At 46.6% G+C, this 27,999-nt stretch overlaps 1 protein-coding gene across 1 annotated transcript in view; it reads right to left on the bottom strand.

Moving 5' to 3' along the window:
• Positions 1-27,999, bottom strand: part of ALPK3 (alpha kinase 3) — a 67,996-nt gene that overhangs the window by 23,428 nt on the left and 16,569 nt on the right. The window contains 2 exon segments of the mRNA XM_088657302.1: positions 3-1,452; positions 13,122-13,239. Coding sequence (XP_088513428.1) covers positions 3-1,452; positions 13,122-13,239 — 1,568 coding nt within the window.

Here is a 27,999-nt window from a genome sequence, read left to right as displayed (position 1 = left end):
ACCTCACAAGGCCCTTGGCCGGGCAGCTGCTCTCCCAAGGAGGCCTCCTTCAAGTCTCTCCCCGCTTCCTGAAAGCACACAGATGAATCCAGCCCCATGGTCTTCTTCTGGGGCTGTGGGGATGGCTCTGCTTCAGGGCAGAGAGAGTCCAGCAAGTCCGTTTCGCGGAGGTCGGCAACCATATCCTTCGAAAGGGGAGCCCACACCCCAAGGCCAGTCTCTGAAGCCTGGCTAGGATGCTGAAAATCTGTTTCAGGAATGTCTGCCACATTTCCCATCCGAAGGGAACCATGTATCTCTTGCACGGGCTCTGTGGTCCGGTTAGGATGCTGGGATAAGTTTGCATTGACATCCCCGCCAGCATCCGTGGCTGCCGTCATTTGGGCTTCCTTTGTTTCCACAGCCTCCTTTTCCTCTGTTTCCTGCTCCTCGTGTGGCTGTTTTTGCCCCTCCTCTGGTTTTGCCCTTTTCAAAGCCGTAGGGGTTTCTGGGATGATCTCTTCCAGAACGGAAGCATCCACACTTGGCTGGTTCCGATCAGCCTCACCTCCCTTGGCTTCTGGCGCCTTCTGCTCAGCCTCAGCTTTCACCCCCATGTCAAAATACATATCTTTCAGAGAAAAGTACACATCTGCTTTAGGGGGCATTGAATAGGGTCGGGCGATGGGCTTCTCCGCCACCTGCCTTGGAGGTCCTCTGGGTTCTGTGCCCCCCAGCCCATTTGTTGCAAAAGGTGACGTGCTGTAGGCCAAGGTATTAGGTGTGGCATCTTCATGCGCCGAGCTAATGCTCCTCTGTTGTGTCCCATCCTCTTCTCGGGAAACATCCTGGCTTGCATTTGGCAGGGCAGTGGTGACCTCCTCTTTCTTCTTCTTCTTCTTCACAGAAAACTCTTTGGCCGCCGTAGGCTTCGCTTTAATGATCTCCACCGTCTCATAGATATAGGTAAGAAAGCCGCTGGCATTCTCACCTCCGTTTTCCTCCCCGCTCTCCAGAGAAGAGTCCCCATTAGTGGTCACCTCTGCGTCTAGGTGCCCTGTTATGAAGTTGTTTGGGAACAGGGTCTTTGCATTCACAGAAGTCTCTTTGCTCTTCTCACCCTCTCCAAATCGTGGCTTCCCATCTGGGATGCGCACCTTTGCCACCTCCTCCTTGTCCCAGAGGGAGATGCCCGATCGCATGCCCACTTCGCCGGTCAAGCGGCGCTTCCGCTGGAACCTGTCCGGGCTCACCCTCCTCAGCTGCTCCAGCTCCACGTTCTCCTTCCCTCGCTTCCTGCTCTGCTCGATCTCGCGCAGCTTGACTTCGGCGCTCCGCTTGAGCTTGGCAAACCATCGCTGGTGGATTTTGTACTCGGTCATGGTTCCCACCTCCAAGACCCCCGAGCAGGACACGATGCCCTTGTTGTTTCTGGCCGAGGCTTGGTAAATGGCTGCATCTTCCTCTCTGCACCTGGGGGCAAAGAGCAACAGCGCCATGAAAATAACAAAACTATTCAGGGAGCACATTGTTCTGAGCATTAGTGCACACAGGTGCCAAGTTGCACATCCTTCCCACCCCAAATAAACAGGGGAACTGTAGTTGGTTTCCGGGCCCAATTCAAAGTGCTAGTTTTGGCCTATACAGCCTTAAACAGCTCAGGACCGCAATACCTCAAGGACCACCTCTCCCCATATTAACCTACCCGAACCCTGAGATCATCCTCTGAGCCCCTCCTTCGTGTGCCTCCTCCGAGAGATCTGGAGGGTGGCATTACGAGAACAGGCCTTCTCTGCAGTGGCTCCCCATCTGTGGAATGCTCTCCCCAGGGAAGTTCACCTGGCGCCTTCATTATACAAATTTAGGCGCCAGGCAAAAATGTGCCTCTTTAACCAGGCGTTTGGTTGATCTGATTTACAATCTATGCCCTTTTAAAATGTGTTTTTTTGGGGGGGGGGAAATTGGGATGCTGTATTATTTTCATTATTTTGTGGTTTTATATCTTGATTTTATTCTGTGAACTGCCCTGAGATCCCTGGGTATAGGGCATATAAATTCAATAAATAATAAATAATAATTTACTCCACACAAAGCCTCAAACACTCTTACAAAACTATAGTTCCTAGGATTTAGAGGTGGAGACAAATGTGCTTTTAATGTGCCTTAAATGAGCAGCTCCTATGTGTTTGGTAGAATGCTAGCCATATGAGCAGAGGGCAATCTTGTGTGTTTCTCCATTACATTTGCCTCTGCTCTGGACTGCCATCTTCATGAGACAGGCTCATGCAACTGAGCAGAAGAGGATCATCCAGCTGACATCTGCGCACACTTGACAGGGTCATTTTGACTGCTCAGGGTTGCACAAAGGGGCATTCTCCTGTCCCCCCTTTATCGCAGGAAAGGACAGTCACAGCACCCAAGCTGGGAACCACAAAAACTCTGGAAATCTACCCTGAGCACCATTTCTTAAAGGCAAACCAGACATTATGGCATTCACATAATTAGCAATTGTGTCCATAGCATCTGAGCTTGTCCACACTTCCACTTGTTCTGTTCCTAAAAAGCACAGGTCTGAGTGTTTTCCTCCTTGTCCCATGCTTTCCAGGCATGAGTCTGGGTGGTTTTGCTTTGGCCCCACTGCTTTCCCCTGGAAAACCCGCTCTTCCGTGTTAAATCGGAGCAGATGTCCGTCTGGAGAAAACCCAATTGCTGTTTGCTCCAATTCAGCAGTAAAGATCGGGTTTTCCCAGGGGAAAGCACTGGGGCAAGTCTGGAGGAGCCCTCACTGAAGTCAGCAGGGGGCAGGGGGCGGGAACGTAACCCAAACTGGAACCGTGGCAGTAAGATCACTTTAATAACACCCTGCTGTAACCCCAGTTTGGGTTTGAAAAGCCATTCAGACCATTTCCAGATGCAGGGAAAGTGCTGTGCCCAGTTTAGAAAAAGATATGGGAACTGAAAGGAACTAGTCTCTGGGCAAAATGTGGGGACCCCCAAATTATAGAATTCTGACTTTAGTTGCTAATAATAATACTCACTACTTTTTTTTAGTAAAGAAAGAGGTGTCAGTACTCAAATCTTGAAAAGGCACCATGGGCAACAAAAAGAGGAGTGTGTCCAGGGCCAGATTTAGGTTTGATGAGGCCTTAAGCTACTGAAGGCAATGGGGCCCTTTATACGTCCAGCTGTCCTTTGTCAACAACAAATTGTCACTGTGTTTTGTGTTGAATACATGCTATATGGTAATTGATGGACCTAATAGGTAAATCTCAAATCAAAGCTTTATTACGGTCATATACCAGCTATTAAAACTAAAAATGCTTTACAAAGCTATGGGAGTTGTCACTCGGGGTGGATATAAGAGTCTATGAGTTTGAAGGGGCTATGTTTCCAGAGGGCGGGTCCAGCTGGCCTTTCCCCAGGTGCTGCTCTAAGTCATCAGTTTTGTACCCGAACGGAGGAACTACTTCCCACAGTCCAAACCGAGTTTGCTATTCCATTGGCTGTCTTGTTCTGGGGGGGGGGGTAGACTGGTCCTGCGGATCTGCATGCAGAATCTGGCTACCGTCCACGTTAACTTTTGCTCCTTTCCTAATAGTAGGGCATTTAGTTTGGTCTTATCTGGGAGGTCGGCCAGGCTCTCCAGAATGGGGACGATGGTATCTCTGTGTGCCTTATCGTACAGAGGGCATCTAAAAAATAGATGTTCGGGGCTGCCTACTTCCCCCAATGGGCAGGAGCAAAGTCTCTGCTCGTATGGGAACTTTCCGAAGGAGCCTAACAGCACTGGCAAGGGCAATGCCGAGCTTCGGGCGAGTGTGAAGGCTCTTCTTGAGTTTCTGGATTCAAGGCAAAAGAGATACACTGCCGGGGCAGCAACGTATTTCTCGTTTTCAGCTATGTTGAAATCCAGGGACCTCATGCTGTCCAGCTGTCACTCCGTGTCCACAATTCTTTGTCTGACCTCGGATCTCGCTTGGTCTATGCCCATGGCCAATAGGGCTTGGGGTGAGAAGCCCAGTTTCCGGAGAGTGGCCTGGACCTCAAACTGCCAGCCGGACTGAAATTGGTCTCGAAGAATCAGACCTAATAGGTATCTAAAGCCATTTGCACATGACAAAATGTGTATTTTATCAAAGTAATTGTTGAACAGAAATACAATTAAGAAGAAGTATAAAGGTAAAGGTAAAGGGACCCCTGACCATTAGGTCCAGTCATGGACGACTCTGGGGTTGCGGCGCTCATCTCGCGTTATTGGCCGAGGGAGCAGGCGTACAGCTTCCGGATCATGTGGCCAGCATGACTAAGCCGCTTCTGGCAAACCAGAGCAGCACATGGAAACGCCGTTTACCTTCCCGCTGTAGCGGTTCCTATTTATCTACTTGCATTTTGACATGCTTTCGAACTGCTAGGTGGGCAGGAGCTGGGACCAAGCAACGGGAGCTCACCCTGTCGCAGGGATTCGAACCGCCGACCTTCTGATCAGCAAGCCCTAGGCTCTGTGGTTTAGACCACAGCGCCACCCATATCCCTAAGAAGTATATTGATAGTGAAATACAATTAAGAAGAAGTATATTAATAGTGATAGTGATATTTTAAGGAGCAGGCTAGCAGGTGGGACCCATGACTTACATCATATGAGTCTACACAACACAAAACACTGTTGCTCTATGTAGGTTTTATTTTATTTGTTTTCTTATCTTATATTTTGGAAATGTACATCCAGTCCCCCCCTTTAAATTAAGCTATAGTTTGATTATATGTAAATCTGGCACGGAGTGTGTCGGTACTCTGTACTGATGAGTACTGTCACACACAAAAAGCACTGATAATACTCATATATGCCTTCCTTTGTACCAGGCATGGAAGCCTGTGGTTCCCCCAAATGTCTACAACTACCAACACTCATGGTTCATGCTGGTTGGGGCTGATGGGAGTTGGAGTCCAGCAATATCTGGGGGGGGCACAGGTTCTCCAAGTCGGATGTAGGCTAAGGTTCAGAAACTGGGGAGCCTTGACCTAGATCCAGCCCTGGCCCCACCAATCACACCCATTGCCAATCTACAGACAGAAGAGGGGTCTCAGGGAAGCGATATTTGTGTGGCAATAGCTAGGAAGCCACTCTAGGAACTCTGTGGGACTTCTGAATACACATGGGTACGATTGTGCTCCTTCTGTAGCTTCATTCCAAGAAGCCAAGGGATGTATCAAAATCTGTAATATACAGCACAGAACATGTTTACTCAGAAGTCCCACGGAGTTCAGTGTGACTTACTGGAGAAGCGTGCACAGAACTTCAGCACACAGGGACATCTGACGTCACACCGAAGTGCAATATCAATATGATAATACTTAGCATTCACGCAGTACTACCAAGGGTTCAAATTGCTTCACATGCCTTCCCTAGTTCTAATCCTTAGAAGAACCCAGTTATTAGTAGAAATGGAGGATCAAGAAGATCAATTAAAAGAGGTGCGGGAAAAGGAGACAACAGGGCAGATAAATAGTCAAAGCCGGGGGGGGGGGGATATGGGAGAAACACACTTTGAAACTGTTGTCTATAAAGATAAAAGAAAATAATTATCAGTTTGGAGATGGTATTTAACACCAGTCAGATTAAATCAAATAAACAAGCACTATTCGGTGTTATGTAGGCGGGAATACCAGGAAACCGGCACTTATGTTCAGATGTGGTGTACAACTTTTGGGGCAAAGGGCGTTTAAGGAGATAGCAGAAATCACTGGTTTAAAGCTGATCAAAAGTCCAGAAGCAGCATTGTTATCAATTCACGATGGGGTGGAAGGTTCGCAGGCTATGAAGGACTCGCTCACAGATTTACTGATGGCTGCACGAGTTATTATAGCTAGGAAGTGGAAGGGGCAAGATGAACATCATATGGAAGAATGGTATCAAGAGGTGTGGCATATAGCTAAAAATGATAAATTAACAGGTGCTATTAAGGTAAGAGGGACCCGGGTGGCGCTGTGGGCTAAACCACTGAGCCTAGGGCTTGCTGATCAGAAGGTCAGCGGTTTGAATCCCTGTGACGGGGTGAGCTCCCGTTGCTTGGTCCCAGCTCCTGCCAACCTAGCATTTCGAAAGCACGTCATAATGTAGATAAATAGGAACCACTACAGCGGGAAGGTAAACGGCGTTTCCGTGTGCTGCTCTGGTTTGCCAGAATCGGCTTTGTCATGCTGGCCACATGACCTGGAAGCTGTACGTCGGCTCCCTCGGCCAATAATGCGAGATGAGCGCGCAACCCCAGAGTCAGTCACAACTGGACCTAATGGTCAGGGGTCCCTTTACCTTTATTAAGGTAAGACAGGGAATATGCAGGAGAAATGATTTTGAGGAGATATGGAAGGTGTTTGCAGAATTTGTATTGTTAAAATGGAAAGGGGTCAAACCATCGCAAAGGTGTTGAAATTTTGGGAGGTTGCATAGTTACAATGGAATGGTCTCAGGGGTGGGGTGTACATTTTTTCTTATTTATTTATTTATTATTATTACTTTGTAAACAAAAAAACAACCACAACAACACAAAAACAAGTACCCAGTAAGGTAAGCCAATATTATTTCCTCCCTGCTAAACTGCAGACAGAAGGAAAAGTTTCTCCTTCTCCCAGTCTTAAATTCAGTTCTCCACACTTGCAAATCATTGTTTTCAGACAATGCTCATGAACATTTGTTGGCATTTCTGTGCTAATTCTCCTCCTATGAATGTATTTTTGTTTTTACTTTTGACTAAAAACCACGTTGCTAGCAATTCCCCCAAATATAACGAAATTAATGCATGTTCTATGCACACTTTCCCCCATTGTACGCGATTTTGTACACCCTGTTTATTTGGAGGGCTGCATCACAAAATTTGGGGAACTGCAAATTTTGAGGGTAGCTGCATTTTGGTTCTCGTAAGGTTTCCTAAGAACATAAGAAGAGGCTGCAGAATCAGGTTTGGGGTGTTCATCTAGTCCAGGACTCAAGCGCAAGAGCGTTGGCCCATTCAAATATCTCAAGGGCTGTCACGTGGAAGATGGAGCAAGCCTGTTTTCTCCTGCTCCAGAGGGAAGGAACCGAACCGATGGATTCAAATTACAAGGAAGGAGATTCCGACTAGGCATCTAGAAGAACTTTCTGATGGTAAGAGATGTTTGGCAGAGGAATGGACTTCCTTGGAAGGTGGTGGACTCTCCTTCCTTGGAGGTTTTTAAGCAGAGGTTGGATGGCCATCTGTCATGGATTCCTGCAGAGATTCCTGCATTGCAGGGAGTTGGTCTAGATGACTCTCAGGGTGTCTTCCAACTTTGCAATTTTATGATTCTACTAGTGTCATTCAGCCTGTTTAGAAAACGGGCGCTAGAAGATATGTGAGAGGAGCAGCGGGGCCGCGGCCTTCCCTCTCTCTCTGTGCTCGGCCGCGAGGCGCGCCAGGAATGCAAGTAAACAAACTCGCTCTCCTGTCATGCCCCGCGGCTGAGCGCAGAGAGGGAGGGAAGGCCGCAGCCTCACCGCTCCTCTCACGGGCCCCTCCGTCGCTGCTCCGCATCCTCTAGGCGCCCATGGAGGCCGGCCCCCTGAGGGCGAGGAGCTCAGGACGGGCAGAGGCCAGGGAAGGTGAGGCATGCTCGGGCCGGGCTGCTCCCGCTGCTGCTGTTACCGTCGCTGCCTCCGCCTCCTTCCTTCGGCTTTTGTGCTGTCAGCAGCGCGCCAACCGCTCAAGACCTGAGCCGGGTGGCGATGCGAGAGGGGAGTGCGTGAGCGAGCGAGGGCGAGCGCTGGTGAGCGCTCTGCGTCCAATCCCTGTGTCCGTGGGGCACATGCGCAGTAGTGCGGACACAGGGACACAGGGAATCTGGACGCAGAGACACTTGCACTTTATTATATAGGAATATTCTGCCGTTTCCAGCAACTGGCATTGAGAAGCACACTGCCCCCAAAGTGTAAATCGGGCAGTATCTCCTTAAAATGTGAACATAACCAAATTTCTTCCCATCCTAACTTATAGAGCAATCCCATACGCATCTGTTAATAAACAAGGCAAGTGTAATGGAATGTGCTCCCAGGTAAGTAGGGGGACAGCATTGTAGTCTTGGCTGCTATGCTACTTACTGTTGTCAGAATTACATAAATGCTATGCTAGTTACTGTTGTCAGAATTACATCAACATATTTACTTTTCAATTTGAGGAGGAGAGGGAGAGATGCTTAGTGCCCACTAATTACTCTTTTAAAATGGAAAACAGCACCACACATGTCACATATCAAACTGATGTGCTAATGCATTTGAATGGGTACTGGCTAGATTAGCTCAGGAAAGCTAATAAACCACAGCTGGGCTGTAGATAAGCCCTGAAACCCCTCCTTCGTGCAGGCTGTCCTCTTTGCACATTCTTGGACAGCAATGAGCATGCGCCCTGGATCGTGAGTGTGGACGTAGGGATTAAATCAATACCGAAGGAGCCAAGAGACATTTTCTTCTCAGTCAGCCCAGTTTAGGAGAATGACCATCTGTGGCAGAATGTCTCTCTGCGGCAGACAGGGGTGGGCAAATCTGTCCATTTTTGTTCTCTCCGTCTCTCGTTTTTTAAATCTTAAAATCCAGTTCTCCACATTTTTGCAGGATGGTTTTTTTTTAATCCTCATGAAATTTCACCAGCATTTTAGTGGAAAGTTCTCCTAGAATATACATTTTTTAAAAAATACGGTTTTGACTAATACGTGCATATTTGCAAGCTATTCCCCCCCTATGGTGTATTTGGGCAGCCTATTATCACTTAATGGCCCCTGTATCGGGAAGTTTTAATGTCAATGTTTTATTGTATTTTTAATATTTTGCTGAATGCCGCACAGAGTGGGTGGGGAAACCCAGACAGATGGGCGGGGTATAAATAAATTTTATTATTATTATTATTATTATTATTATTATTATTATTATTATTATTTAGAAGGCTATTAGCTCACCAGGAAGCTAGCCTGGCTGTTCCAGGAATTGAATCCATGCTGGATCTAGGAACTAGAAGGGGCTCAGGCATGCAGCCGCCCCCTTCACCCAAACTCATAACAATATGTGAAATGGCAGCATTCAACATCTTGCATCTCTAACACAGACTGCTCGCCTTTTTATATACAGTGGTACCTCGGTATATGAACACAATTGGTTCCAGAAGTCTGTTCATAAACTGAAGCATTCATAAACTGAAGTGAACTTTCCCATTGAATGTAATGGAAAGTGGATTAATCTGTTCCAGACGGTCCGCGGAGTACTTAAACTGAAGTGTTCATAAACTGAAGCGAACTTTCCCATAGTTCTGGTTACAGGTAGGTAGCCGTGTTGGTCTGGATCGAAGTAAAATAAAAAAAATTCCTTCAGTAGCACCTTAAAGACCAACTAAGGTGCTACTGAAGGAATTTTTTTTATTTTACTTCGATCCAGACCAACACGGCTACCTACCTGTAACCAGAACTATGGAAGGCACCACATTGAGCCGCATGAAATGGAAGTCCATCAATTAGTTGGTCTTTAAGGTGCTACTGAAGGAATTTTTTTTATTTCCCATTGAAAGTAATGGAAAGTGGATTAATCCGTTCCAGACGGGTCCACGGAATACTCAACCTGAAGCGTACTTAACCCGAAGTATGAGTGTAATTGGTTCTGGAAGTCTGTTCGTAAACTGAAACGTTCATAAACTGAAGCGAACTTTTCCATTGAAAGTAATGGAAAGTGAATTAATCTATTCCAGATGGGTCCACGGCGTTCGTAAACCGAAAATTCGTAAACCGAGGTGTTCATAAACCGAGGTTCCACTGTATACGGTTGAGACGACTTGGTGTTAAACAGCATCCAAAAATAATTTTATACAAACTTTGCTTGAGGCTCACATCGACAGTCCCGTTTAAAGCTGTCGTCCGAAGTATTGAGTCTGGGTGGGAAAATACTGTCAGAGGGAACTCAGGAGCAGCGCTATGCAGGACGGAGTTTGCTGCACATGATACTCACAGTGCTGGCTCCCACACCATCATTAACATCATCTCAAATGACAGGACCGCTTCGCTGTGCAAACATGTGGGCCTACATTTCCCAAGTTACAAGAAAGGAGATCCCGACTAAACACCAGAAAGAACTTCCTGACAGTAAGAGCTGTTTGACAGTGGAACGGTCTCCCTCGGGAGGTTGTGGACTCTCCTTCCTTGGAGGTTTTTAAAGCAGAGATTGGGTGGCCATCCGTCATTAATGCTTTAAATGAGATTCCTGCATTGCAGGGGGTTGGACTAGACGACCCTTGGGGGTGGGGTGTCCCTTCCAACTCTGTGATTCTATCATCCTAGCAACAGAAAACAGATGTTTTAGTATTGGGGGGGGGAATATAGTTTTTGTGCAAGGGACAATCCTTACTGAGGAAAAGGTATAATTCATTTTAAGCATTTCTACAGCATCCTTCAACAGGAAACCCTCAGGGCCATTTACATAAAAGATGAATTACAAAACAAACTAGAACACTAGAACATTTGGGAGACACAGGTAAAGCAATCAGAACCATCATAAAGCAAAGGAAGTGAGCTGGGAAAGGAGAAAAGTGGCTGAAGTAATATTCTTATTATTTAATTTATGAATCACTTGCTACATGCATCTCAAGGTGGTTTACAAATACAAAAAACAAACTTAAAATAGTTTTTAAAACAGTGAAAACAGAACAGAACGCAGAATGTAGCATATGGGAAGGCTTCACCGATCAAACGCCCCTCGTCTCAAAAAGAGCATTGTAGAACCAAAAAGGGGGCAGAAAGGGGCAACCCTCGTGATCAGGAGTTCCTCCCATACAGGGAAAGACTGCAGCATTAAAACACAGACGTGGCTCTGCTGGATCAGTCCAAAGGCCCATCTAGGCCAGCATCCTTTGCTCACAATGGCCAACCAGGTGGGAAGCTCTGAAGGAGGAATGCAATGGCACTCTCCGCACTGATGGTTCCCACCCTGTCTCTGACTGTGGAGGAAGAACTTTGCCATCCTGCCTAGGATACATGGACAGCCTTATCCTCCAGGAGATTGCCTCACCCTCTTCTAAGCCATCCCAGATGGTGACCGTCACAAAAATTCGAGGGTGGTTTTAGTTGAGAGAAAAGGTGCCTTAAGGGTGATGGTGGAGACACGATAGAAGCTTATATAATTGTCCTCTAAAAAACACTAGAATAGAACTCAGAGTCATCTGGGGAAACTGACCGGCAGAAGATTCGGCAGAGACAAAAGCGGTCGCTTCTTCACAGGGCAGGCAGTGAATTTATAGAATTGGCTGCAATAAGAGACGGTGACAGCTGACAGCTCAGATCAGGAGGGGAGAACCTGTGGCCCTCCAAAGGTCGCTGAGCTGCAACCCCCCCACCTGTCGCTGACCACTAGTCATGCTGCCTGGGGCGGCTGGGAGTTGGAGTCCAACACATAGCTGCCAAGTCTCCTGCTGAAAAATGCGGGATCAGCAGTGGCGCGGCACCAGAAGTCACTTCTACGCATGTCTGGACATGCGTAGAAGCGACTTCTGGTGCCGCTCTGCCCGATTTCCAGTGCCCAGGCATGGGCAGAGCGGCCCCCGAAATGGAGCCTCCCTGGCAGGTAGGAAATCCGGGGGATTTCCGGGATTTTTTTCTATTCGGGAGAACAGCGGGAAATGGATTAAAATCCGGGGGTTTCCCGTGAAAAACGGGATACTTGGCAGCTATGGTCCAGCAACATCTGGAAGGCCGCAGGTTCCCTACCCCTGGCTCAGGTGTCTTCAAAAGGAGACGAGACACAATCACGCAGGGGGTGTCTGCCAATGGCCACTAGCTACCGTATCTTCAAATGCAGGGCTTGGAAAGGGGGAGCCTGCCACTCAAAACCATTTTCTGGGGAGCAATGATGGGAGGTCACCCCCTGTTTGAGAGCTTCCCAGAGGTATCTGGTGGAGCGCTGTGGAAAGCACAACGCTCTGTGACAGCGCACTTCTTTCACACGAGGGTCCCCTCTCCTACTGATATGCGAATGGAACAGGCACATGGCCTTTATCTGGTTTGCTCCTCTGGGCCACCAACCAAACCTGGCTGAGAATCAGGGAGGAGAGGACTATCGATGGCTACTAGTCGTTATGGCGAGGCTCTGTCTCCACAGCTAGACGCAGCTGTGCTTCTGAACACTAGTTGCTGGAAACCACAGGAGGAGAGAGAGAGATCTTGTGCTCAAATCCTGCTTGCAGGTTTCCCCCCCACAGGCGTCTGGTTGGCCACTGTGAGAAGAGGATGTCGGACTAGGTGGGCCATTCAGCAGGTTCAACTTAGGTTCTTATGTCTTCTGTGAAAAAGACAAGGGAGTGTGCAGAAATGGTGAAACTTACCGGAAAAATAAGAAAAATAAGAAATCAAGATGACAAACTTTTTATAAAAGAATGGAAATGGTTTATGAAATATTTACAAATAAACTTTAAACCAGGCATCCCCAAACTGCGGCCCTCCAGATGTTTTGGCCTACAACTCCCATGATCCCTAGCTAACAGGACCAGTGGCCGGGGATGATGGGAATTGTAGTCCAAAACATCTGGAGGGCCGCAGTTTGGGGATGCCTGCTTTAAACAGATAAGAACATTGGCAGGATTCTTGTGGTAACCTGCAGTTTTATAAGAGTAGATATTTAAAGTAGAGGAATAAATGAGGAAATTAATTTAATTTGGGTATGCAGAAAGTAATAAAAATAAATTTAAGGAACTGCAGAAAAGAGGGGGAAGGAAGTCGAGTTATGAAATGTTAAAATGATTGTGAAATTATTGAAAGGTATAAAACTGAAAATCATCATCATCGTGAAAAGGAGTGACTGGACCTCTGAAGCATGGCTTCTATTCTGTGAACTGCCCTGAGACCCCTGGGTATAGGGCAGTATAATAATAATAATAATAATAATAATAATAATAATAATAATAATAATGGCAGTTTCATGGATCTGGGAATTTGTATCTCCTCATGCAAAGGATGCAAGAGCCCCTTTCGCCTTGAGTCCAGGAACTGATAGGGGCCTGAACAGATTGTGTATTTCAGAAGGCCAATCTTCCTCAACATTCAAACCAGCCACAGCTAGCTAACAGGTATCCCCAACACACACACACACACACTTTCCTTACTTGTACAACTGCAGCGTGTGTCGGTTTCCATGACGAAGGATCTCGTACTTTGGCAAGCCACAGTATCTGTCCATCTCTTCATCATCTTTGTACCAGGTCACTTCCGGTTGTGGGTAACCTGATTAGGACATGACACATTAGCAGGAATTGGGGCACGGGAGTCAAGGAGCGCATAACCCCGGGGATGAACATCATTCCAAACTGCGTGAGGGAAAGCCCCACATTCTGCAACATACAGGTTGATACCAGAAACTGCTCTGTTCTGCGTCGGTGTCCTGGTTGCAAAAGAGAGGTTGATTCGAGCTGCAGAAATTTGGGGACATGGTCCAGTTTTTACAGGGCTGGAGCAAAGAGAGGCTGAGGCAAAGAAGCAGCAACAAGGGCTGCAACTGAGCATGACTAAAGGAAAAGTCTGGGACCCCCCACTGTTGCTTGAGGCTCAAGTGGTGTCGGAGGAAATGAGTGCCTTCTGTCAGCTTTGGCTGGTGCTCCAGCTGTGCCCCGATCTGGGCAGGGATAGTCTAACTTTTGTTGTTGACACTCTGGTGACCTTTAGGTTAAATTACTGCAGCTTGTTATATGTGAGCTGCCTTTGAAGGTGGTTCGGGAACTGCAACTGGCCCAGAATTTGGCAGGCAGGTTGCTCAACAGGGCAAGAAGGTCTGAGCACTGATCCTGGTCAAGAACTGGCTGTCAATTAGTTTTTGGGCCCAATTCCAAGAGTTGGTTTTGACCTATGAAGTATTATGTAATAAATAATAATAATAATAATAATAATTATTATTATTATTATTTATTTGTACCCTGCCCATCTGGCTGGGTCTCCCCAGCAACTCTGGGCGGCTTCCAACAGATATTAAGAATAGATTAAAACTTTAGTCATTAAAAACTTCCCTAAACAGGGCTGCCTTCAGATGTCTTCTAAACGTCAGGTAGTTGTTTATCTCTTTGACATCTGGTGGGAGGGCGTTCCACAGGGCGAGTGCCACTACCGAAAAGGCCCTCTGCCTGGTTCCCTGTAACTTGGCTTCTCGTAGCGAGGGAACCACTAGAAGGCTTTCGGAGCTGGACCTCAGTGTCCAGGCAGAATGATGGGGATGGAGATGCTCCTTCAGGTATACTGGACCGAGGCCGTTTAGGGCTTTAAAGGTCAACACCAACACTTTGAATTGTACTGTGGCTCAGGACCCTAATATCTCATGGACCACTTTTCCCACATGAACTGACCTGGACCCTGAGATTGCTGTCCAAGGACTTGCATCATGTGCCTCCACCATGGGAGTTGCAGAGGGTAGCAACATATGATTGTGTATTTTCTGCGGTGGCTCCCCATTTGTGGAATGCTCCCCCCAGAGAGGTTTGCAAGTCCTCAGCATGACCTATCTTTAGGCACCAGACTAAAACTTTTCTTTTCCAAAAAGCCTTTGGCTTTTAATTATCTGTAGTCTTTTTCAGTGAAAGGATATTTTAATCCTGCCTTTTTAAAAATATGTCTGTTTAAAAACCTTTTATGTTTTATTTTATGCTGGTTTTAATGAATGATTTATTTATTGTTGTAAGTCCCTCTGTTTTATTCTGTAAAATTGTGCAACTAATAAGCTAAATAAACAAACAAACAGCAAGAATAATAAAAATGTAACGGCCCCTGCCTTCCTCTCCCATCCCCCGCCAAAGTTACAATTCTCAGAGTAGTTTAATAATGAATAGCTTTTCCCACAGAACTCTGGAAACTGTAGCTCTCTGGGAATAGGGGTCTCATAATAACAACTCTCAGTATCCTTAACAAACTACAGTTCCCATAATGCTTTGGGGGAAGCCATGACTGTTTAAAGTGGTGTGATATTACTTTGCATGCACCATGCAGATGAGGCCCAAAATCCAGAGATTTGGGGGAGGCAACAGAGGAAGGGGAAGGATACAAAGGCAGGAGTAAAACAAGGAAATAATATTCCTGACCATCCAGATGCAAAAGGAGGGTAAAGGTAAAGGGACCCCTGACCATTAGGTCCAGTCGTGACCGACTCTGGGGTTGCGGCGCTCATCTTGCGTTATTGGCCGAGGGAGCCGGCGTACAGCTTCCGGATCATGTGGCCAGCATGACTAAGCTGCTTCTGGCGAACCAGAGCAGCGCAAGGAAACGCCGTTTACTTTCCCGCTTGGAGCGGTACCTATTTATCTACTTGCACTTTGACGTGCTTTTGAACTGCTAGGTTGGCAGGAGTGGGGACCAAGCAACCGGAGCTCACCTTCTGATCGGCAAGCCCTAGGCTCAGTGGTTTAACCCACAGCGCCAAATGTCAGTAAACGTCCAGATTGCAACTGAACCACATGCTAAAATATCTCCCAAAAGCAGATTAAATTGGGACATGGCAAGTTGCGATCTAGACGTATCAAAAAACAAAACAAAAAACCTACCCTCTGAAACCTGATTCATTGGGATTCCAACATGGCCTGCCAAAGTCAACCTGTGCTTAAATTAATTGCATGTTAAGGTGAAGAGGAAATCCCTAGGCTGCTAAATCATATGGGAAGTTTTTCACCCGTTGGAACAAACAACCGTTCGTAAGCATGACTTTGGAAGAGTGTAGTGCAGATCAGGTGATCTTTTCTTGTCACATCTGACATAGATGGGAGATGAGAACATCCCCGCTGTTCTAGGAAGTGAGCCTGCTTTGGGGGGTGGAAACCTAAGGTTAAAAAACAGACACTTAGCAGAGGGCCAGAAGCTCCATGGAGAACCAAGCATCGCAGTCTGTAAACTGAACCCAAAGTTTCCATTGGACAGAAGCAACAGCAGTTGCATCACAGCCTGCTTGTGCCCTCCAAATGCCATTGGATGACAGATGCCATCTGCCTTTTTAGTACAATGACATCATGATAACATGTGTGACTGGCTGCTTCTGAGCCAAACAGGCTATATTCTTGCTAGGATCAGCTATGGGCATACGGAACTAAGATGGGCCAGAGGGGAGGGGAAGGAATTGCTCGTCTCTGAAGTTGCCTACCCCTCCGGGGAGAGTTAAAGTTGCCCGCTTGCCTTACAAAATAGCTTCCTCTGGGTCCAATCCTCCCTGCACCGACAAGTAGAGAGGGCACAGAGAGACGACTGGCTCCTGCAGTGTAGCTTTCGCACCCATAGCCCCTCGTGGATCAGGGGGTTGGAGAACCTGTGACTTTCCAGACAGTGGAGGCTGAACAATGAGGGCAAATGGGGCAGCGCCCCACCAACCTCAGTCTGCCCTCAGGTCTGCCTTCATATTTGCATCTAGTCTAGGGGGTGGCATTGCCTCCTACCAGCTTCTTCCTGCTTAGGCACTATTTGGGCCAACTCACTGCTCACCGCCAGCCATTGATTGAACCCTCTTCAACTCATCCATGGCTGGCCCTCACCTAAATGCCTGGGACACACAGCTACTAGAACAGTGTTTCTCAACCTTTTTTGGGCCACGGCACACTTGTTCCGTGAAAAAAATCACGAGGCACACCACCATTAAAAAGGTTAAAAAAATTAATCCTGTGCCGCCCTATATTATAATTATGACTGTAAGAAACACTTGCCAAATATTGCTTTCCGGCAGGTTAGTGTTGTTTATTGGCGGCCGCCAGGCTCGTTTGCACTGAGCTTTGGGAAAGAGGAGGAGAAATATTGCTTTCCGGCGGGTCAGTGCTGCCTATTGGCAGTCGCCAGGCACGTGACAATGCAAATCGCCCTTCTCGTCGCCGCACGTCGCGGCACACCAGCCAGCGTCTCGCGGCAGTGTGCCGCGGAACAGCGGTTGAGAAACGCTGTACTAGAAGATCTTACCCTTTGTGTCGTCAACATGGAACTCACTAGGGGCAAAACTAGAAGAGGTTGGCTCTGCTCGTCCTTGGATCTGGGCCCCAGCTACTGCCAAGTTCTCTCTGCCTGGTCCCAATGGGCACCACCCACCACAGATTCTAGACAAGCGTTGGTGCTCCAATACCCACCAGAACCCAGCATGGCCAATGGTCAGAGGAGATGGAGCTGTATCCCAGCAACACAGGTTCCCCCACTCCTTCCTTACACAGCCTAAATGGCCCCGGGGGAACTGAGAGGACATTTGGGGTTGGTGTTGTGGTACACAATGCTAGACATGCCTTTGACTCAGAGAAGTCAAGGCTCATATTTCCTGACTTCCAAGCACAAGACTCGGGAGCTAATGATGCTTGTCTCAAATGCGCAACGAGCACCACACTCCTGAATTCTGATTCCCCATGGAGCCCCCACCCCCACACAAAAAACCCCTCATCTTGCCAGCCAGTCACATTTGCCCACCTCTACCCCCCCCCAAGCCAATCCTAGCCTCCTAGCAAACAGGAAGGAGGGAAGTACAGCAAATTATCCCTGGGAAATGTAGTTTCCCCAAGGACTACAGCAATTTAAGGGACCGAGCAAGTGAATGTTGGCTTTGGAAATCAGTTTGGCTTGGCTCAGAAATCATTCGAGCTATTTTGTGATGTTTGAGGAAAGAGTTTGGCTTATCTTATCTCATCTTATCTTCTTCTGCCTCTGGATTTGAGAAAAGCTCAGGCTGCATGAATCCACCCAAGGAAACCTGTGCATAAGCTTGGATCATATTCTTGCAAAGCGCATTCAGCATCCCCTCTAAGCTTCAGGGATGTTTGCACAGTGATAATTACAGCTTTAAACCCAAGGCATTAACATAAGACTCGTTTCCTAAACCCATTCCTATTGATTTACACACTGTGGGGGCAAAGCGTCCAGGGAGCAGCTTGGTTTTCTGCTGTGCTTCCCTGGTTATCTCTGGTCCACAAGAGGGAGGATTAAGCTCCTGCCAGTTAACACACACACACACACACACACACACACACACACACACACAGTGAAATAGGAGTCAAACTTACAAGATACTGAATGGCTATAGCAAGGGTTCCCAACACAATTTTCTCAAGGACCCCTCATCGAGCCGCTATTGTGACAAGGACCCCCATTAATTCCTAATCCTAAAATTAAAAAGTGAGAGCCAAATTAAGAGTCTTTTTATAAGAGTCCAGGGAGGAGGGAGGGGAATGGAGAAGACAGGGTACCTGCGCAGTAGCGCACAAATGAAGCCGACGCGCGCAAAGCATCTTGGGGAGGTGAGCGTTAGTAGAATGTGCGCGCTGCCTCTTTGCAAGACAGTAGTGTTTGTAAAGCGCCACCTAACGGCATACAGCAGAACCACTGCCTCTATCTAATTCTAGTTTTGCGCTAGACTCTGCTCATGCAGGAAGCGGCCAAAACAAAAAAATCTGTTATCATACGAAATATATTTAATATATTTTTTATTCTAATAGCATCTTGCGGACCCCTCTGGCATAGCTCGCGGACCACCTGTTAGGAACCACTGGGCTATAGGAAACCAATTTGGAACAGTTCTGCAGTGACTTGTCCAGAGGGCCTTAAGGGGATAATCAAGCAGACTAAGGATCTCCAAGGTCACTGGCTCTAAACTCTGACTTAGGGACTGTGGAAAAACAAGAGGACCAGAGCCTCTGGCCACCTCTTGCTCCAAGCAGGTGCGCTTGGGGAATATGAGAGATGAGCTTTGTAAATAGGAACGCAGCTCTGAGGACCTACGCACACTATGCAAACACACAGATGTATCTGACTGCTGTTATTTATTTCACATGGCCTTTCTCTTAACCACAGAATCCCAGGACAGGATTCGGAGGCAACCAAAGAGCCAGCAACGGCTCCTCCGCCAGAGCCAGTTTTCGCAGGCGATAGGGAGGCCAGATGCCCAAGGAAAACAAGGCTCCTGTGCCCTTTTAAAGCCGTGGGAAAGAATTTCAGGGGTGTATATTTATTTACCTGCTGAAATTCCCTCATCTCTATAGCTGTATATATAGAAAGAGGCACAAGCCACTGTCCTCTCCCACATCTGGTTATGCAGTTATTGGGACATGGACTGGAAAGACCCAAGTTCAAGTCTCCCTTCAGCCACAAACCACACTGAGTGATCTTGAGCCACCATTGCTTCTCATCCTGGTCTACCTTGCAGGATTGTTGTGGGGATAAAATGAGGACATCCACCCACCCCAATGTGCATAGACAGGGCAGGATAAAAATTACAAGTGCACACATATGCAAACAGGGGATGATCTAAACCTTGCCTGTTTTTCCTCTCCGGAGGGGCCTACCTCTCTCCCCTCCCAGTTTCCAAAACCAGCCTCTCTCTCACACAACTATCCTTCCAATTTGCCACAACCAAGGTGACCTCCAGTGTCTCTCATTCCATCCTCTCCCTTCCCCTGCTTAGGTCTCGGCACTTGGGCGAAGTTCAAAAAGTTATCTCAGCTCACAGGCACACACTGCCTTGCAGAGAGGCCACGGCAGGGCTGCCTGGGTGGCAGAAGTCCCCTCACACACAGAGGAATACACAAGAGAGCCCCACAAAGAGAGCAGGGCTCTCTAGCCAGATTTGGAGCCATCCTCTGGACTGCAATGAGTCCTAGGCAAAGAGTGCAACTAACCAGAAAGCAGTTCTGTTGCAGGAATGGCTTTTACAAGATGTAATAGCAGCTCATTTCCTAACTTAGAATCATAGAATCATAGAGTTGGAAGAGACCACAAGGACCATCCAGTCCAACCCCCTGCCAAGCAGGAAACACCATCAAAGCATTCTTGACATATGCCTGTCAAGCCTCTGCTTAAAGACCTCCAAAGAAGGAGATTCCACCACACTCCTTGGCAGCAAATTCCACTGCCGAACAGCTCTTACTGTCAGGAAGTTCTTCCTAATGTTTAGGTGGAATCTTCTTTCTTGAAGTTTGAATCCATTGCTCCGTGTCCGCTTCTCTGGAGCAGCAGAAAACAACCTTTCTCCCTCCTCTATATGACATCCTTTCATATACTTGAACATGGCTATCATATCACCCCTTAACCTTCTCTTCTCCAGGATAAACATTCCCAGCTCCCTAAGCCGTTCCTCATAAGGCATCGTTTCCAGGCCTTTGACCATTTTGGTTGCCCTCTTCTGGACATGTTCCAGCTTGTCAGTATCCTTCTTGAACTGTGGTGCCCAGAACTGGACACAGTACTCCAGGTGAGGTCTGACCAGAGCAGAATACAGTGGTACTATTACTTCACTAGATCTAGATGAATCCCCTCCTTCGAGGTTTCAGACCAAAATCCTTTGCCAAGCTTTCCTGGAGGTTCCAGGGATTAAATCTGGAACCTTATTTCCTTTGGGGAGTTATAGGGACAGAACTACCCAAACTGTACAGAAATTTATTCATGTATGCGACTAGAGCGGCAAGAATGTCACATGCCCAAAAATAGAAAGAAGAAGTAGTCCCAGAGAAAGAAGAATGGATACAAAAAAACTTATGGAATTTGCAGAAATGGCGGAACTTACCGGAAAAATAAGAAATCAAGTTGACAAACTTTATACATATATATATATATATATATATATATATATATATATATATATATATGAATGGAAATGGTGTGTGGAATATTTACAAATAAATTGTAAACAGGTAAGAACATTGGCAGGATTATTGTAATAAGCTGCAATTTTATAGGAGCATATATTTAAAGTGGATGAATAAATGAGTAAATTAAGTTAATATGGATATTTAGCAAATAAAAATAAAAATAAATTTATGGAACCACAGAAAGAGGGTGGAGGAAGTCGAATTTTGAAATGTTAAAATGATTGAAATGTATAAAATTGAAAATCATCAATCAGTCATCTGGGACCTTCTGCTTGCCAAGCAGATCAGCAAGAGATCTTTGCCAACTACTCTAAGAGGGGTAGCAACGGGTCCATTTCCACATCACATTGCCCATTAAAACCATCCTTTCAAAGGTGCCCTGGGAGGCTTGCCTTGCCCCTACCAAGATCTCCAACTGGTCCACGCAGATGCGGTGGCTGCAGAATGCAGCAAAGAGGCCAAAGTGAAGCGCAGGGCCGGCTGGTTTGCCATCGCTGCCCCTTCAGCAGTTCTTCTGGCCAAGAATCACAGGAGTGACGTGCTCAGAGGGAGCCGTAATAGGAGCTGCCTCTCCCCACCCCCGCAGCATGTTGAAGATCTGCCCAAGAACTTGGTTAGACCGTTTCCCTCCAGGGACTCTGATTACATCTCTCAGACACATCATCCCAAATAGTCACAGGTGCTGCTGGGGGCAGTTGGGATTCTCTATAACTGAGGATATCATGCACAGACGAGGCTGCCAGGTTTGGCATGGGGGGAGGGGAGAAACCATGTGCACACTTGCATATACCATGGAGGGATTCCCACTGTACGCACCATGCATTTAAAGAACATTTAAAGTCCTCTCCTGCCCAGGAATCCTGGGAACTGTAAGCTGCGAAGGGTGCTGGGAATTGCAGTTCTGTGAAAGGTAAACTACAGCTCCCAGAATTCTTGGGGGCATGTTTTAAATCTGTGGTGTGTACACAGCCAAAGCCCCACCACCACGTGTCCTTGTGCATGCATGATTATTTCTGCTCACGATGGTGCTGAGCGGGGGGGGGGGGTATATGTGACCCCACTTTCAACACTGTTTGCACCTGCAAAAGCTTTGGGGCAGACATATCGCTTTGTTTCCCATCAGTACAGACAGTCCAGGAGAAATCTACTCACAGGTACTATTGTTGCTCTCTGAATAAACCAACCATCTAGAGCAGGGGTTAGCAACCTAAGGCCCATGGGCCGGAAGCGGCCCGCGGAGGTAGTTTGACTGGCCCACGAGCCACCCCTGAACCAAGTTGCCTGCTTGTGCGCTGTGCTAAACCGGTGCATCACGGCCCGGGGACTAGCTTCCGCTGCGCTGGAAACCGCATCTGCGCACGTGCTGGCGTCGGAAATTGTGGCCGCATGCACTTATGTGCAGCCGTGCAATCCGGCCCACGGAGGGATCTCCGCAGGACCGATCTGGCCCAGGCAAGATAAACCTTGCCCATAACCCTGAGGCACTCATCTGCCCCCTGAGCCTTAAACAGCTCTGGACCGCCATACCTCAAGGACCGCCTCTCTCCATATGAACCTACCCAGACTCTGAGATCACCTTCTGAGGCTCTCCTTCGTGTGCCTGGGGGGGGGGGGGTGGCAACACAAGAATGGGCCTTCTCTGCAATGGCTCCCTGTCTGTGGAATGCTCTCCTCAGGAAATAAAATAAAAAAATTCCTTCAGTAGCACCTTAAAGACCAACTAATTTTTTATTTTGGTATGAGCTTTCATGTGCATGCACACTTTGTCAGATACACTGAAAAAGAAGCCACCTTATGTATATTCAGAGGGTGGGGGGTGGGGTGATGGGAATGGGTGATGGGCTGATAGGAGTGGTAAACCTGTGATGACTGTTAACAACTGTTAATGACTGCAATAGGTCTTGCGGGGGGGAGCAAGGGCTGAGGTGCTAAGGAAAGCTTGATCATGTATTATGAGATAAGAATCCTATGTCTTTGTTCATTCCAGGTGGCTCCATGGTTTTAAGCTTGGTAATGAGTTCCAATTCAGCAACTTCTCTTTCCAGTCTGTTTCTGAAATTTTTCTGTCATAAAACAGCTGCTTTGAGATCTTGTATAGAATGTCCTGGGAGATTGAAGTGTTCTCCTACCGGTTTCTCTGTCTTGTGATTCCTGATGTCAGATTTGTGTCCATTTATCCTTTGGCGTAGGGTTTGGCCTGTTTGTCCAATATAGAGAGCTGAAGGGCACTGTTGGCATTTGATGGCATACACAATGTTAGAAGATGAGCAACTGAATAGTCCTGAGATGGTATGTTGGATGTTGTTGGGGCCAGTAATGGTGTTGTCCGGGTGTATGTGGCAGCAAAGTTGGCATCTGGGTTTATTGCAGGCTCTGGTACCAGTGTCCATGTTAAGTCTGGTGGCTGTATTATTGTGGGTGAGGAGTTTTGCCTGCCGCCTTCATTACACACCTTTAGGTGTGAATATTTGACGTTTTCTCCCCTAATGGCCTATGGCTACCACTAAGAGGCTGCATTTTAAAGTGTATTCTAACTTACATTTTAATCAACTGTTTGGGTTTTTTTGTTTGTTTTTGTTTTTAAAGTTTTTACTGTATTTATATTCGGTGTTAGCCGCCCTGAGCCCGGGAGGGCAGGGAGGGCAGGGTATAAATAAAAATTTATTATTATTATTATTTATTATATGTGCCAGGCAAAAACGTTCCTTTTTAACCAGGCCTTTGGTTGATTTTAGTTACGGGTAGGTAACCGTGTTGGTCTGACGTAGTTGAAACAAATAAAAAAATTCCTTCCAGCAGCACCTTAGAGACCAACTAAGTTTGTCTTTGGTATGAGCTTTCTGATATCTGAAGAAGTGTGCATGCACACAAAAGCTCATACCAATGACAGACTTAGTTGGTCTCTAAGGTGCTGCTGGAAGGAATTTTTAAATTTTGTTTTGGTTCATCTGTTGGACATCCTATACCCTTTTAAAATGTGGCTCTTTTCTGGGGTGGTAGTGGTATTGGGTTGTTGTTTTTATTCAGATTATATATGTTGTGATCTTTTCTGTGAACCACCCTGAGACCTCCGGGTATAGGATTACCGATAATTTAATAAACTCAAAACTAATTAATCTCACGAGTGCCAGTCCAACAACATCTGGAGGAGACCATGCCCATGAGATGCAGGTGTTTCTTAATTTTTATCTGGCTGTTTTTTTGAGGGGGGGGCAGATTTCTTGCATAGAGGAAAGTGCCCTTTTTCAAACAGGACAAAACCTGCAAATGACATGCAATCTCATCTCACTGGAGGAGTTTATCACACTTCACGAAAATAAATTATGGTGGGGGAGTTGGACTGGAATTTAATTTCCTCAGCTTCTCCTTTGCAAATTGAGGCTAGGGAGGTGTGATTTGCAGCAAAAAAAAAAAGTGTCAAGAGAGGAGGAGGAGGAGGAGGCCACTTAACTCTTTCCTAGATGGCTAATTTCCCCCTCAAATCCCCTACCCTCCTGAATACACATTCAGTTTCAGGGGGTCCAGGTCCATGTTTACTTGCAAACATGGGCTTAGAGCCCAGTGAGGGAGACAATTATCCACTTATATTTATTTACAAATTTCTATCTCTCCATTCTACTATGAACAACCCTCACAACAAATGGAAAAATAAAATATTATAAAAATCAAAAGACCAAGCCATGCATTAAAAGGACTGGAGAAAATTCATCAACATTTTATTGCAAATGTGTTCTAAAGTACACACATTTGTGTGTGCAATTTTGTCTGTTATACATATGTTGCAAAGCCATTTCCTCTAATACACAGGTGGCCAACTCCCAAGAGACTGCGATCTACTCAGAGTTAAAAAATGGCAGTGATCTACCCCCTTTTGGGGGGTTCAGGTCAAGGTTGTTGAACTTTTTCTATGAAGGAAAGCCCTGTTTTTTTGGGTTCAGGTCGAAGTTGTTGAGCTTTTTAGGGAGGAGGAAAGCCCTGTTTTGGGGGGGTTCGAGTCTAAAGGTGTTGACCACCTTTTAGGAAGAAGGAAACCCACATTTTTGGGGGGTGCAGGGCAAAAATGTAGAGCTTTTTTTAGGGGAGCCAAACTTGTTGAGCTTCTTTAGGAGGAGCCATTGATCTACCACAGATGTCCAGTGATCTACCAGTAGATCACGATCTACCTGTTGGACGTGCCTGCTCTAATACACCCTAGGGCTGGGTGATATATTGATGTATTGTCCAAAACAGGTTTGAAATCCATATTTTGATATCGGTTTCATAGTTTTAGACCTGGCGTTATATTGCAAATCTCTGTGTATTTGTGTGCTGTGCAAAGATCACAATGTGGGGAAAACTGTGAAGCTCCATCCATATATCAGTATATCAAAATATTTCGTGATGCTGAAAGCCAGATATGCCCAGTCCTAATACACTCCTTTCGCAAATAATAAATTTATGCTGCTGCTTCCTTTGCACATTTTACCCTAATATACACTTTTTTTGTACACATTACTCCACTGGAGAACTGCACTGCGAAAAATGTGGAGAAGCACAAATTATAGAAGATGGCCGCGATTCAGTTCCTGTACCGTTTCAGAACATGCAAACTAGGGAGGTTTGCCTTTAAATGCAAACAATTGAATCTCTCTCCATCCAAACTCAGGGCTGAGGAATATGACTCCAGGTGAGTTTGAGGTGTGTCAGCTGTTTGGTCCCATTCACACAGCCACTAGTGGCTGATTCCTTCGGAAGGTAACACAGGGTGAAATGAGAATCAACAGTCTCATATCCCTCGGGAAGCCTCTCCTATGACAGTGACTGCAGAAAGATGATGGCAATTCTCTGTAATCCCACAAAATGCCAAGTGTTGGCATGTTGCCACTAACATACATTGTGTACCATTTTAATTTATTGAAGGTATTTGTTTGCTGCTAAATGATGCATAAAGGTAAAGGGACCCTTGACCATTAGGTCCAGTCGTGACCGACTCTGGGGTTGCGACGCTCATCTTGCATTATTGGCCAAGGGAGCCAGCGTACAGCTTCCAGGTCATGTGACCAGCATGACAAAGCCGCTTCTGGCGAACCAGAGCAGCACAAGGAAATGCCGTTTACCTTCCCGCCGGAGCGGTCCCTATTTATCTACTTGTACTTTGACGTACTTTCGAACTGCTAGGTTGGCAGGAGCTGGGACCAAGCAATGGGAGCTCACCCCGTCGCGGGGATTCAAACCGCCGACCTTCTGATTGGCAAGCCCGAGGCTCTGTGGTTTAACCCACAGCACCACCCGCGTCCCTTCATACCCAGCCCTAAAATGGAAAACAAGGCAATTGGGAGGAAGGATAATAGAACTGTAATCGTTTTGCTCAACATGATGCTTTACTATGTTTTTATGTGTGTGGTAAGTGGCCCAGAGTGGCTGGGGAAACCCAGCCAGATGGGTTGGGTATGATAATAATAATAATAATAATAATAATAATAATAATAATAATAATAATAAACAAAGCAACAACATGGGGCTTGAACCCTCGAACCTGAAATTAAGCATGTTCTCTACTGTTTGAGAAAGGAGAAATATTACACCAGCCTTGCTCAACCTGTTGCACTCCATAAGTTGTGGGACTCCATCTCCCATCAGCCCCAGCCAGCATGGCCAATGGTCAGGGACAATGAGAGTCAGATCCCAACATCTGGAGGTCACAAGGCTGGGGATGAGTGGATTATTCACTTGTTGATTTTGTATTTGTCTGCATAAACTTCAGCAGGCTTGCCTGTCTCCCGCCCCTCTTTGGCTGTGTGGAGGAAGGCGATTTACTCTCCTTTGTCCATGGTTTTAATGCAGAGGCTGAACAGTCACTTATTAGAGATGCTGTAGCAGCAGATCTGCCTCGACACAGGTGGACTAGTTGCCCTTTGAAGTCCCTGAAAGCTCCAGGATCTTACACAAAAGATGCTAGTCATCACAGATACAATTGTGCCCTTGCCTAACCTCCCTCTCGCTGAGCCGAGATAATTTATTCCTGCCATTTCAGAGAAAGATACAGGCTGTCACTGAACAAGCATGCTAGCCAAGCCACCAGCCTCCCAAAAAGGAAGGAAATGTTTTTTTTAAAAACGGAAGGGGTGGGGATACTGTGAATTGTCTGAATATATGGGGAAAGCCAGACATGCATCGGGGAGGTGCTATTTTTACTTTGCTTTGGGGCCAGCAGAGAGATCAAGACAGCAGCCGTTGGTCAAGGAATGAAAGCAACAGAAAGAGAGACAGACAGAATCCTGGAGCAGAAAGGGCATTTGAAACCCACCAGGAGGCCAAGGGGAGAGAGGCGCAGACGAGATCACCCTGGGTGCAAAGGGAACATCAGGAGCATTCAGGTCCACAGTTGGTGTGCAGTAAAATCAAATTATACACCAGCCCAAATAAAATGCAATTAAGTGTCAAGGAAATCTAGGTGCAAATCTATTTCACTATGTTATGTACTGAGCTGAATCATAGAACAATAGTATCCAGAATCAGCAGTCTGATTGGCCCGCAGGAGCCACCCAATCCAACTGGAAGTGAATCCGCAACCTGATTGGCCTGCAGGAGCAGCCAATCAGGCAGCTGGCAGAAGTGAATCCGCAACCTGATTGGCCTGCAGGAGCAGCCAATCAGGCTGCTGGCAGAAGTCAATCCACAAACTGATTGGCCCACAGGTGTAGCCCTGAAGTAGCCAATCACGCAAAGCCCATTGTGTAAATAATGTATATAAGCAGATGGTTTTGGGGAAAGGGCATTCTTCTCTTCTTCTCCTTGATGACTATGAGCTGAATAAAGAGCATGAAATTCACTCTCGACTCCGAGTATATTTCACACTATTTGGGGAAAAATTATACCATTTGCAAAAGAGTGATTTTAAAAGGGTTTGGCGTTGTTCTTTGAAACTAGAGAGGTTCCTCTCAAAGACTACCCTTCCATACAGTCCCTACTTTTGGCTGAGACACAGTCACAAACTAGCAAATTCAGGTTGGACAATTATAGTTGATTGGGAGGCCTCATGAACAAAAGATCAGACTTTTAAAGACAGGTGATGGGGAAATTCCCTGGGAAGTGTGGGATAATACTCTCTTCGGCACACTATCGGCGATCCCCGCCCCACAAACGAATCGGAACAAATGCTCATTAAATAGCCAAGTCAATCTCCCTGCAAACCAGTCAGGATTTATGCTCAACAAACAGCTTATCTGGAAGTGCCCTAAAATGAAAAAAAATGGCTGGAGGAAAAAAATGGTGCTGTGCTTGTTGCAGGGTGTCTAAGTAGCAAAAAAAGTGTGGTTCCAATGCAAGTAGCAGGAGACATCAACTCTCTGCTCCAACTACCAGGTTTAGGAATTCAGCCACTTGGTAGGGGATTAAAAAAAACCAAAAACACCCTTGCGCATTATTCCAA

This window comes from Zootoca vivipara, chromosome 13 (assembly GCF_965207765.1).
Source record: "Zootoca vivipara chromosome 13, rZooViv2.hap1.1, whole genome shotgun sequence".
NCBI classification, from domain to species: domain Eukaryota; kingdom Metazoa; phylum Chordata; class Lepidosauria; order Squamata; family Lacertidae; genus Zootoca; species Zootoca vivipara.
This window is presented reverse-complemented; position numbering and strand designations above follow the sequence as displayed.